Below are 13,738 nucleotides of genomic sequence, written 5' to 3'. Positions count from 1 at the left end.
ACAATACCATACTCCATAGAAAAACATTTACTTTTTTGTGGGGTTAAAATTGAAATATATAAAATTTTCTTGCGAGAATTTCTTCTAGAGGGCTTTTGTGGATTCATATCACGTATTTAGGGTCTAAAAGCAAGTATAACACATTCCAGTAGGGGATTCGTCTGTTCGTTTCATTTTTGCTTTTTATAATATAAATATTTCCTACTGTAAGTAATATTTCATTCTGGATTATGGTTTTTTAGTTGAATTAATGACCCTGGTTTCGTTATCAGCAATCAAAAAAACCCCTTGCAAGAAATTATCTCAGCAGAGACTAAATATAATTCAAAAGTGAAAAATTCTCTATTAATTCAACTAAATAACATAGAAAATTGCATACCTCACACACAACATAATTATATTTGATACACTTTGTAAATGTTAATTTATCATTATCAACATTCCTACTTAAAAATGCATAAAATTTATGTTAAATTAAAAGAAAACCTCATTACTTTATTGTAATCTCATAAATTATCTTATTAGTTATACCACTAGTAATAATAATTACTTAGTTATACGTTTCTTGTTAAAAGAAAACTTTTTGAAAAAAAAAAGGAAATTATGTTTGGTTCAGTATTATTATCTAATATTGTTTTATGGATTTTTTCAAGGATTTTCTCGTTAAATTTAGATTAATAGTGTATTATTATGTGTTTAAAGTGTGCAATTAGAAACACTTTATGAAAAATCAATTTATATGTAAAAATTATTTTTAATAGAAAAACAAAATTAGTCACTTATCAAAAAACCCTGCCAATGATTGCAGAAGTGCCGTCATTCCTATGTAGAATGTTTTTTCCTTAGAATATTTTTTTGTTTTGTGGAACCAAAATTTGACTTGAATTTTCAGCCAGCAATTTATTATTTTATTAATTTGTATGTATTGTAAAAATTCATTCAAAAATCAATAAAATTCAAATATTAATTTTTACAAATGAACAACTTTTGTTACTAATGTTTTGTAGCTAGAACATGCTTCCAGTGGTATTGTTGTCGATTCAACCTAAAACAGATAGTTATTAACTAGAATCAGTAAATCCCCAAAATGGGTTTCAGAAAAATTATGAGAAAAAATGCTTTTTATTTACTCAGGTAGATCAATTTATTTGAATCGGGAAACATCTCTTAGAGAAAAATATTTTGGTTTAGAAAAAATTTCTGTCGTCAAAAAAGCCGTGTCCAATAAAGTTTTAAATGTTACAAGGTGGCCCAAAACTATGAATACAGTTTAACACATCATCAGGATCTTATGATATCGAACAATGACCTGTTGTCATTAGAATTCTCCGGCATATTACGAGCCATCACATCGAGTGGAACTTAATCGATGTGAGGCAATAATAAAATTATAATAAATAATCCAAAGTTCATTTTCAGAGTTCCGTACTCGAATGGTAACCAACGAAACCTTATTACTAATACTGCGTTGTCCGTTCTTCCGTCCGTCTGTGATCGGGGTGTATCTCATAAACAGCAATATTTAGACACCTGAAACTTTGACAGAGTGTGTCTTACTATTGCCGTTATGTAACAACAAATAAAAAATCAGGATAACGAATTCCAAAATGGCAACCATGAAAATTTAAAATAACAAGTTCGATCATGCTGATATTGAGCATGCGGGTTCAATCCTATTAACAATTCAATTTATAAAAATGTAGGGACCTCTTCGTGTGCGAGCCCGACTCACACTTGATTGGTTCTATTATTGAACTAATTTTATTGCTACTCAAAATCATCATGAATTTATTTTACGATACTGTAAGGGGATTTTCCATATTTATAAATAAAACAAAAATATTTCCGAAATGTACAAATGAAACGGATATGATAAATCAAAAATCAATTTATATAACTTTTATTATAACTTTTTTATTTTTGTTTTATATTTTCTAAGACAAGCATCAAATTACCTATGTCATATAAATTTAAAAGTTAAGCAATAAATTTTTGAATATCGTATAACCTTCTGATTTTAATTTGAGAATAAAACATTTTATAAAACACATCAGTTAAAAATTAATTAATATTATTTTTTATTTAATATTTCATTTAAATAAAATAAACCTTGTAAAATGATATGCGTTTTTTTGTTTTTGTATTTTAAAATTCAATTTTCATAGTACAATGTCAGGTCTGTCTAGAGATTACAAAGATTTCTAATATCAATTTTTTAAGAACTAACATGAGCAGAATGCAACAAATACCTAGTTCAATTTTATTCGTGTATTCGTGCAAGATTTTACACGTGGAAAAGGTCAAGATTATGCTCGCCATTAAAGTTTTTGTAGTGAAACTTTCATTCATACAGATGGCTTCGATTTATAAACTTTTGAAAAATTTGCCTATTTCTCACTCCACTGCTTATATGTGGTCAACCCGTTTTTACCTCTGTTTAAGCTTACGTTTATGCCGCTTAAGCCCCGTTTTACCCCTGTTTAAGCTTAGGCAGCGACACAATCTAAAAGCTACGGTTTGAATTTTCCCCCTCGCCTACTCACATCACGAAGCCTACTAGGTTTCCCTTTTCGTGTACCATTACTTTAGGTCAGGAGTCACTTTGCTAAACTACTGTTATTGCATAAAGTTTTGGCAAGGTCGATGGATCTCGAAAGTTCACCATATATCAATGAAAGTATATTAATGCAGGCTCTGAAGACGAATTTTACTTTGAATATCAGGTTATAGGTTATCAAATTCGATTTTTCACTGTTTTGGTCTTACCCATTTGGCCAGTAATCAAAAAACGCATTTTCGTTTTAAAAACACATGAAAGTGCTGGTCGAAAACTTTTAGAGTGAATGGATCTGAAACTATCAAAATTCGTTTTTTACAAGTTTAAGACTGAGAATTGATTTATGTATCCCTACCAGCGTCTGGAGTAAAAGTCGAGACAAATGTCCTATATTCTTTGACCCGTAGAATCCATTATCGATGTTTACTGGCTTATACACTCGGTAAATTTTCCGAAATTCCGAATAAGTGATTGATGTAGATTTCATTAAGAACATTCAGTCTTTGGAATTAATGCATCTATAATGGGAATTAAAAACATTTTTGTGACGCTATATGTACTCGAAAAAAAAAGTATGAAACCACAAATCATAATAATCTAAGAAAAATATGATTTCAATATATGACACAATTTCTATTATTTTGAATAACAGTATTTTTTATAATTTATTCTTTCTTTTTTTTTAGTTTTTCGCTTTCAAAATTCAACTTTTTTAACTTTGTTTAAAATATAGATTTGAGATTATTTCCCAATTAAAACAATTTTTTACTTCATATTATATTGCTAAAACGCTTGCGTAAGTGAGAAAAAAGATTGAGATATGTCTACCTACATGAATAATCAAAATTTTCAACGATGAGTCATGCTTGAATATACTTTTGAAATTCATCATATAAAACGATTCATGGCAAAAAACTCTGGTTATTCTTCTACAAGCTACATAGACTTATATTTTATTTTTGAATGAATTTCAAATATTTAATAATAATATATTTGCAATAACCATAAATTAATTTATTTTTGATTGACACATATTAAAAAGTAAATGATTTAAGGTCATTTAACAGCTTTGAACCTTTTACATAAACTTCAAATAAGAAATAAGATTTCAATTAAATAATAAAGTATACTGAACTCAAAATTGAATGTAAGTATCGTATAATCGTATATAGTTTTCTAGAATATCCTCTACCCTGTGTCCTTTGGATTTTTAATGATATCACGAAAGTTTACTTTTTGAATGATCATCAATTCATAAATCTTATCTCAAGTGAATGCTTTATTATGTTTTTACATAGGGCAGGCGCTTAATGAATTTGAGTGTGCATGAGGAACACATTTTATATCTATTGATACATGCCCAGAAAAGCTTATAGATTAATATTCCGAATTTTGCCAGAAATTTTATTGGTTAAATTTTTGTATATCCCCCTATCCTAGGTTTTCTGAGTCATTTAACGTCAAATAGGTACCTTGAGATTTTTTCGTAAAATTCACCTCTTCGAAATATTAACAGTTTAATGTTTGAAAAAACTACAAAAAAGCTATTTTCAAATCTGGAAAACAATGCTTAAAAAATAAATTTTTAAACTTATAAAAATCCTAAAATAATCTTTGAACATCATTTAATAAAATTCTAAGGAGTATGCGGACACACTTCATTATGTAGGCTCATTTTTCAATTTTTAAATAGATGTTTAATTCATTATAATAACAATATGTTAGTCACAGATACTAAATATTGTTATTAATGGGAATTATAACATACTAGCTTAATATCCGCCCGTTTCGGTGGGCTAAAAAGTAAATTCCACTGTGTTATAGCCCGCACCTATCACACTCTCTCTTATTCCCCTTCCATAACACTCAAAATAGTGGTAGGGATTGTTTTACACAGCTAAAATATATGTATTTTTTTATTAAATGTTATATAGTCTTGATTCATTGAGTGGATTAGAACAGGTGGCCATGAATTGAATCTAGTTCAGAATTTTACAGAAATATTTTACTTGTGGTTCAAAATGATGCTCATAGATGGTGAAGTGAAATGTTTTTTTAAATATATCTTTATAAATTGTAGCACATGTGTTAGTCTGATGTATGAGCTATATTACTATTTAATTTCATTCAAATCCATTTGTTAGTTTTTGCGGGAAAGCGTAACAAACACACAAATAAACAAACAAACATCCTTACTTTCACAATAGTAGTATATAGGGATAAGGATTTATTTATTTTTTTAGGTTTATTTATTTTGTTTACATCCTTTTTCAACAGGTTTCACGTCTCGTAATAAATATACATTTAAATGATGAATACACCATAATCTGATAATGAAAACCGTATCACAACAGTTTTGTTATTATTTGTCTGTAACAAGTTAAACGGCGCCATTTTTATTCCCAGAATAATTTCTTAATTAGATAATAATCGTTGTCTAATTAAAGTTTTTTTTTTTTTTGTAATAAATATTATAAATATGATTCATGAACATATAATTAACTAACTGACAAATATTATGCTGTCTACAAAAAAACTTTCTGTACTCATTTAATGTCGGAAAAGTGTATGTGACCGAAGTGTGGCATATGGAGACGAGATAAATACAATAAATTGCATTGTTTCATTTTTTAATACAAATAAAGATGAAAACCTCGTTGAAAATTCAATGGTATCTATTTCTTTTATTCAAAATGTTTACATTTTCGTTCTCTATCTTCGATTTTCAAAACGCTTTTATTTGCCTAACCTGAAACTTCCTAAGTTTTTGTAAACAAATATAACAAATTACTTTTATATACTGAAATTTTTACCATCTGATATGGTAGAATTAGTATATATAATTAATATGATACAAAAAAGATAATGTGAACAATTTTATATGGTGGAAGCGATGAGAAATATAAATTGATAAATTAGGTTAAATTCTTGAAACATTTGTGCGATAATTTTTCGTGTAAAAACAATTCATTTTTTGATTATTTACAAATAAATTTGAGAAATGCGGGAGAGAATAATTTTCCTGCTTGACTGTATAATAAAAATTGTTTTGTCTTAAATAAAAATTGGCAACTAAAACAAACTTTTATTGGGTGGATATTTTCAAAAATCGAGAACGAAAGTTAAAAACGAAGAATAATTAGAATTTAAGGAAGTTCCAGCGTGGTGACAACTGTAAAACCTACTGCTAGACAGAATTTAACCAATTTTTTTTCACTAAGAAAAGGGCTTACTAATAATAAGTCTCAAAGTTTCAGAAGTTTTGATCATTTCGAACGCGATGAATTTAATGCCTTAGTTCCTTATTTTGATCAATTTGCGTCAAAATGGCGAACTTTGGTATTAATTATCTCGCGTTCTAAACGTTTCGATAAAAAAAAAGGTAAAATTCTGTCGAAAAGCAGGTTTTATAGTAATCACCATGTTGGAACTTCCTTAAAGTGAAACTTCTGACTTTTGTTTTTAACCCCCGAATTAAAAATAGGAGTGTTATAAGTTTGACCGCTATGTGTGTTTGTCTGTCTGTGGGATCGTAGCGTCTGAACGGATGAACCATCCACCCGAAAAAACTAAAAAATGGGCAATGATCTTCAAAATCGATTCAGTTTGAAAAGGACATGACATATAAATAATTACTATGGAAATGAATGGTCAAATAAACCTGGATCAAATCATTTCAAAAAGTAAAATGGTAAAATAATTAGGTAATTTAAAACAATAATTCAAAAGAAAGTCAACTCAAATATTTCAATTTCAATTAAAATATTTCCAAAAATTTGTCCCAAAAAATGATAGTTCTCTATGTATCCTTTTCATCTGATGTTCTTAACCATCACTTTGATATTGATTTAAGAAGGAGTGTTATAAGTTTAAAGTGTTTATCTGTGCCTCTATGTCTGTGCGTCTGGAAGTTTCTCAGTGGCATCGTAGCCCCTAAACGGTCGAACCGACTCGATTAAGAACATTTTATAGCAAAGTTTCAAAAAATCGGTTTACAAGGGAAAAATTGCATTTGGCGGGGATTTTAAAATTTTGTAAATTTCACTTGTATCCAGAGTATATAATCTGGCCTTTCATATCCAGACATGTAATCAAATACTGTCTGTTTTTTATCAGCAATAGTGAAATTAGATCGTTTGACAATACCTTTATATTACATACTCATTACTGAATATATAATTGTTATGTTTAGATAAATTATTGACAGACAGGCATATTGTTTCTGTTTATATTTTGATTTTATGAAAACTTTTTTAATGTTCCCAAAAACAATCAAATTCATTGTTTAAAAGCATAATATTATTGGTAATTATATTATTTATGTATTTTAAATAAATATTATTTTATCATTTTTTAATGAGAGATAATTTGAATTTGAAAAAAAATAAAACAGACTTTTTTTTTTTAAATAATTATTATAAAGATATATAATCTTTTGACCCCAATTTAAGACTCGTTAGCTTTAAACGAGTGTTGGATTTAAATTGGATCTTTACTGTATTGGGAACAGCGATTCTTATTTTGTTGCTATTTGAAATTGCAATATTAAAAAAAAAAATGAATGAATTCTTTTGTTCTAAATTAATTTTGTTTTTAATCGCACAATTAAGTTTTGCTCGTGTGTGGTAAAAAACAACATTTAAATTTTTTTTAAACAAATTCGATCTGGAAATTGAAAAATTTAGTCTCAAAATATGTCATCAAATTTTAAGTTGTTAATGCTAATAGCTTTTTTTTTAAATTATCTGTCATTACCATGAATTTTTCAAAACATATCTAAATTTTTATAAATTGCAGTCTTTTCAAGATGAATTGACATAATCAGCACTCTTCATAAGAGGTGCCACTCTTTTTTTTGTATTTCTTAAAAAGTAACTCTGAAATAACAGTTAATAAATGAAAAACCTTAAATTTTACAAAATCATTCTAAAAAATAACAAATTTTCTCTATTTGATAGATCAAACATTAAAAGTTTTAGGTTTTTATTTTACAGTTAAACTTCTCTAAAATTTATATTTTTAAATATAATTAATTTATTATTTTTTCATTTCAGATGAACGAGATGCCATCCAAAAGAAAACATTCACAAAATGGGTTAACAAACATTTGAAAAAGGTAATTAATTTTGATTTTATATAATAGCTTTTAAGTTTTTTATTGATTGATTGACAATAGTTTTCCAGATAAAAGTTTCAAGAAATAGGTTTTAATTTTCAAAAATGTACGTCAATTTCCTATTTAATGTGTTTAGTTCAAAATATAAGGGAGAGTTGGTTATGTCGACCGGCTATTTCAATTATACCGTAATACTGATAATTTTAAACCTATATAAATTTAAAATTTTGATGTTGCCATTTAACCATTGCTTGTTTAGTGTCATTGGTTTAAGGAAAAGTCTTAATCATAAAAAAAGGGGTCGTTGTGTCCAAATCTCTTTTTTATACTATTAAAAGATTTTTTTGTGATCATTGATAATACATAAATAAAAAAGTGCAAATAATGATTTATAATGGGTTTTATAGATGACCTAATAAAAACAGTCTCTGCCTACACTTACTCTATAAATAGGATACAATCACATTAAATGAATAATAATTACTTTTAAGGTCCTTTATTATGAAATAACAAAATTTGAATATTCAATATCAACCTTTAATTGTAATATTTCAATTCTTTAATAATCAATGGATCATTTAAAATAGCCCACACTTGTGATATATTTATTCATTTCTTCTGACCTCCATATAATAAAACCGTATTATTAGAGGAATTCTCCAAAAATTTTCAATTTTCCGTTGGTTTTATAATAATAAGCGTGTCGTTCCTGGGTATTAATATATGCAACGGTTACATTAAATAAACCGGAAAATTCCATTAAATGTCGAAAAGTGGAGGAACTGCTCCGATTTCAAAAAATCACCTTTGTCCGTGTTTCTTAGACCTTCAGGAACATCCTCACTTACCTCGGAATTACTATAAAAAATGAGAAAATTGACTGAAGTCGTGTGAGTGCGATCCCTGTGGTCCACACGACTAACAAGGTCTTTAAAAAAAAGGTCTTGTTAGCCTTCATAGATTATTCTTCGAACATGTGCTGTAGCCTATGTTGGAACGATCATTATCTCCATAGATAATTGATGTGTTTTATCCACTTTTCAGGTTCTGTTTATTCAGTTTTTTCCAGTTTGTTTATTACCATTAAAAAACGGCTCAACTAATTCTGCTGAAAGCTCTTTCAGTTCTTAAATACGCGATTACACGGCGAATAAGCCCAGTTACCTGTTAATGTCATAACTGGTTCGCGAGATAATGGAGGCGAAAAAATCCGAACGAACATACGCAAATACGCACATACGCACACACACACACACACAGACATCACATTGAAAAGGTTTGATTCGGATATTGTATCCTTGAAACCGTGCAAATATGTAAAACTGCAGATTGTCAAAATCGGCCCCATTACATTAACTTTCTCTGGGAAGTTAAAAATTGCTCCTGGGATATTGTCTCTCGTGGTTTTTTGGGGTCACTGATCATGAATCCGAGATCAAAAAGTAACTGAAAATGATTGCCACCACATTAAAACCACCCAAAAGACGATCATGATCTAAAAACCTCCTGAAAGTCACCCTAATGAGCGACTAAAGAATCCGATCTCCAATTATTTACTGTATATAGAAGTCGTGTATAGTGTTCACATAATATTTTTCTTTGACTAAAACTTTAATTTGTAATTTTTTATGTGAATAAATTTAAGGCCCACATTCAAAGAAATTGATGGTGTTCGAAATCTGGTTTTGAAATTTATTATTAAAAAAACACCATATGGTGTTAAAAAATATTTAGAAGAGACAGTAAATTTCGTAGGAGGATATTTTTACTTTTAATAAACTGCTACGTGAGTGAAGGTTGTTCATTTATTGTTTTTTTTATTACGTAAACCACTTTATTTTTTAGAGGTGGAATTTCCTTGGTAATTATCTTTATTGTAAATTGGACGATAATGAATTTTGAAATTATACATAATTTTGAAAATAAGGTTTAAGTGAATGTATCCTCATATGGACTTTATGAAACAGTAAGAAATTTTTGTATACACCTCACTAAAAGTATCCAATTGTAAAGCATTCTTTAATGCGGATTTTTATAAAATGCTAATTGAATACGTTTGTAGCATCATTTGTCCACCCAAAATTATGATATCACCACCTTCAGATGCAAATTTTCATAAAATAAGGATGTCATTTGTTTGACAATTTCTACACTTTATTAATTAACGAAGCTATATCGCCCGGGTGTGGTAATTTTAGAAACTCTGTATATAATTGAGAATAGGATATAGAAATGGACTGTGAAACTTCGATGTTTTAAAGTGAATATAATTTTATTTATTCCAAGATGGCATATCTACATTAAGTAATCCATTTTCTATAGGAATCAATACATTTATACATTTATACCATCGATTTGTATACTGTAATAAATTCAATATGTAAACGAAAATGAAAAAAAAAATGTATATTTACTTAAGAATTTGTATCAGCGTTTGAAATTTAAAATATTTATATTTACTTATTTAATTTAAAATTTGACAATAAATAAATATCCATTATCCATATCTTGCGATATATACTCATGTTGTGTGTTACCTTGAGAAATTTTAGCTCTTATTTCAAATGCAAATATCATAAAAATAGATTATTTTATTTTTATAATTATTTGTTCAATGTACAGGAAATAATATCTTCATTTAATTTGTTTTAGAAATTTCATTTAAAACAAAAAATCGTTCAAAAACTGTTTATTCGAAAAAGGTTACAAAAATGTTCCAAGCACTAGTATTGATCTAAGCTAGCGAAATATTATATTTCAAGAGAGATTCTGGATATCGATAAGTTGTCAATTGTTTTAGCGCTACTGCTTACTTTTGCCACGATCCGAAGAACATTTGATCTTTCTAGTCTATATCAAACAGAACAAAATTTAGTTTTATATTATTGGACTTGGAGAGAAAACTAATGTAGGCTAATATACTACGGCGGTCTTCGTGCCTGTACATTTTAAATTTTGTAATTATTTGAAAAGAAGTTCAGGATTCGCAATTTTAACAACAAGTAGCAGTTAGTCAATGACTATTCTGGGATTTCCTATGCCTGAGACTTAAAGGTAATAGAAACAAACATCAGAATTATGTTAGTTAATGTTTGTTTCATGCATTATAAAATTACAAATCCGATATCCATTTGCGTGGCGCAGTTAACGTTCGAGTTATTTCAGTGTTTGTTTTAAGTACCCTTCTCTCCACTTTACTGCAAAATAATGTTTATATTTTTTAATTAATATTTCATTTGTGCATTTATTTTTTAATTGAATAACACGTGCATCTTGATTTTGTAATGAATTGCAGTTGGTTGGCATTCTAAAGAAATTCAATAACTTCAATTCATAAACAGTTACATTTATAAAAATATTTATATACAGTCAGGATATCCAGTGGCGTAACTTCTGTCGATTTAAATATGTTATACCTAGAAAAATGGATTATACCTCTCCTCTTTTAGACCTCCATTTTGTATATTGAAATAAGGCGTTATAGATTAGTGATTACTAAAATCCTTTTTGTGAACTGTCATATTCGCAAATACATTGATAAGATTGGAAACGTAAAGATTTCTTGCTTCTTCGTTTTTAATAAAAATAATGCCGAAATAGATCAACTTTTCTTGGCCTGTAATACTTCTCCGATAATTTTTAAGCAGTATCAATTTTCAAAAACTTGCAACAATGACAGGTATAGTTAGAAATAAATAAGAGGCAGTTACTATTCCTGTCAAACTAATGCAAGAAGAAAAACTTTTCATCGATAGGTATTGAAACATTTTCTCAGTCATTTTCATATTCATTAAATCTTCTGTGAAGCAAGTTCTGAACAGTATAAATGGGTGAGATTTATTGATTGATCTGAGACTCCATACTTTATCGCCAGACTTATTTATCTAAGACTTACACTCGTTTCTCGTATCTGCATTATTATAATTTCTGCAGATTTATAAAAGATATTTATTCCTAGAATATTATCTCCATTTTAATAATAATATGATCACTTTACTCATCAAACTATTTTTTAGGACGACCCTTTCTTTCGACCCTTAACTACAACATATTTCCCCATTAAATACGCTCTGCAAGAGGCTTTTTTAGAGCAGTGGGGCCTGTGTTCCGTGGAACACAGTGAAATTGGCAGTTACGCCACTGAGGATAATACTGACAAAATAACGTTATTTATGGTAAATCAATTTGATCTTACTGTATCAATGGCTACGAAGTAATATACTATTTTCTATATTACTAATATTTACGATTAATAATATTTTTGGAAAAAGTAATTTTCACACATTCATTGCTCAAAAAATTGTTTTGTTTCATTGCGTACTATATTCTGAAACTCTTCAGTCTTGGAGGTAGTATGGGTAAATAAAGGATTATTGTATCCTCAGAATTAAAACCACACTTTACATAATTATTTCAGTAATTAAAATTCAATATCGTCCATTAAAGAATCTCAGCTGTATAGAGACTTTATCATTGTACTAAATTAATTCAATTATTACAAATTATTATTTCTTTGTCTCAATTAAAGGACAAAAAAGATTTCAAGAAGTCATAACGACGACACCATTTCTATCCATTATTTACGTAGTTCAATAAAAAAAAGGATTGTTGATAAGTCAATTCATCATGCTATTATAACAGTATTGTTTTATACAGAGTGATCTACTAATAATGAGATACATTCTACACGAGCAAGATTGCTTTGATTTATCTTGCAAGTGACCCGACAGTAGCATGTATTACGTGAATTTTCTTTTCATATCCATTGAATTTACTTTCAAATACAGTTCAATCGATTATATTATAGGATACAAAATAGAATACAAAAATACACTCAAAAAATGCTAAAAGTCCCAACGAATTCTAAAACTATTTGATGTTTTTCAAATGTTTTTTTAGGATTATTTGATGAGATTCAATTTTCAGTAAAGAAAATGAACAGGCTGAATGTTTTTTTCCATAAGTTGACAACCTTAATGCAAATTTGAGGCTTTCTTCGTGAACACTTTGTATAAAAAATAATTATTGTAAATATAATTGTCTTCAATTATTATCAATTTAACCTGTCAAGTTTTTAACTCTGTTTATTGAATTTAATTAAATTTTAATTTTTTTTTGTCAAATAACTTTGAAATGATGAACTCAATAAAACAACAGTTCAATTTATAATTATTATTATTTTTGTCAAGTGCTAATGTTTGGTGTTTTATCAATGACCTGTAAAGTTATTATACTCTGTATATATGTAATACTTATCGAGGTATCTAAGTTTAGTCCCAAGTTTGTATCGTCTAAAAATATTCATGTTATGAACAAAATTTTGATGTAGGTGTTCATAAAATCAGCTAATTAGTCCATTTTTTCATTTTCGGTTGTCTGTCCGCTTGTGGACACGATAACTTCATTTCTTTAACAGCAGTATCTTTAAAAGAAAAAGCAAATTCAGAGATAGAATATTTGATCGGTATACAAGAAATCGTAGGTTTGATTCTCGTTTACAATTTTATAAACATTGCAGGCAGTAGCCCGAATAAAATTTGGTCAATCAACAAACTGATTCGAACCTCTTGTAATGTGGTGTTAGTTACACGCTTAACTACTTTTTGTATTGAATTTCTACATTATGAAATCTCTAAATTACATGAGTATTGTATTACTTTTTTTGTTTCTTTACATTTGACATGATTACTTTCATAGTTCACTCCTCCATACGCTTGACTTCGTTGCTTGTCTAGATATAATTGTCGACAAAATTAGAATACCAACAATCTAAAGTAGTTCCTTGTGTGTGTATGTTGTGTCTGTTTTCTTCTATGAATACAGCTACAAAAATATTTTGTATTCCGTACCAAATTTTAAAACAGAAATCACTATTTTATAAACTATGTCAGTTGCTTTTCTTAGAAAGTAATATCATCATCTTTGAACCCGTTTTGACTGCTTTTGACATGACATTTGTAAAGACGTTGCGTTGAAACTGGTCAAAATGAATTTAAGGATGGTCAAAATGGTTATCTCTAAAATGATCACGAATCGGTTCCCGCTCTAGCTCAGTGGTCTAAAAC

At 28.3% G+C, this 13,738-nt stretch overlaps 1 protein-coding gene across 2 annotated transcripts in view; it reads left to right on the top strand.

The window, feature by feature from the left end:
* Positions 1 to 13,738, top strand: part of LOC123299653 (dystonin) — a 171,856-nt gene that overhangs the window by 12,929 nt on the left and 145,189 nt on the right. For both annotated transcript variants that reach the window (XM_044882010.1, XM_044882051.1), the window contains exon 2: positions 7,612 to 7,673. In XM_044882010.1, the coding sequence (XP_044737945.1) occupies positions 7,612 to 7,673 (62 nt within the window). The remainder of the gene's footprint in view (positions 1 to 7,611; positions 7,674 to 13,738) is intronic.

This window comes from Chrysoperla carnea, chromosome 1 (assembly GCF_905475395.1).
Source record: "Chrysoperla carnea chromosome 1, inChrCarn1.1, whole genome shotgun sequence".
Classification (NCBI taxonomy): Eukaryota; Metazoa; Arthropoda; class Insecta; order Neuroptera; family Chrysopidae; genus Chrysoperla; species Chrysoperla carnea.
This window is presented reverse-complemented; position numbering and strand designations above follow the sequence as displayed.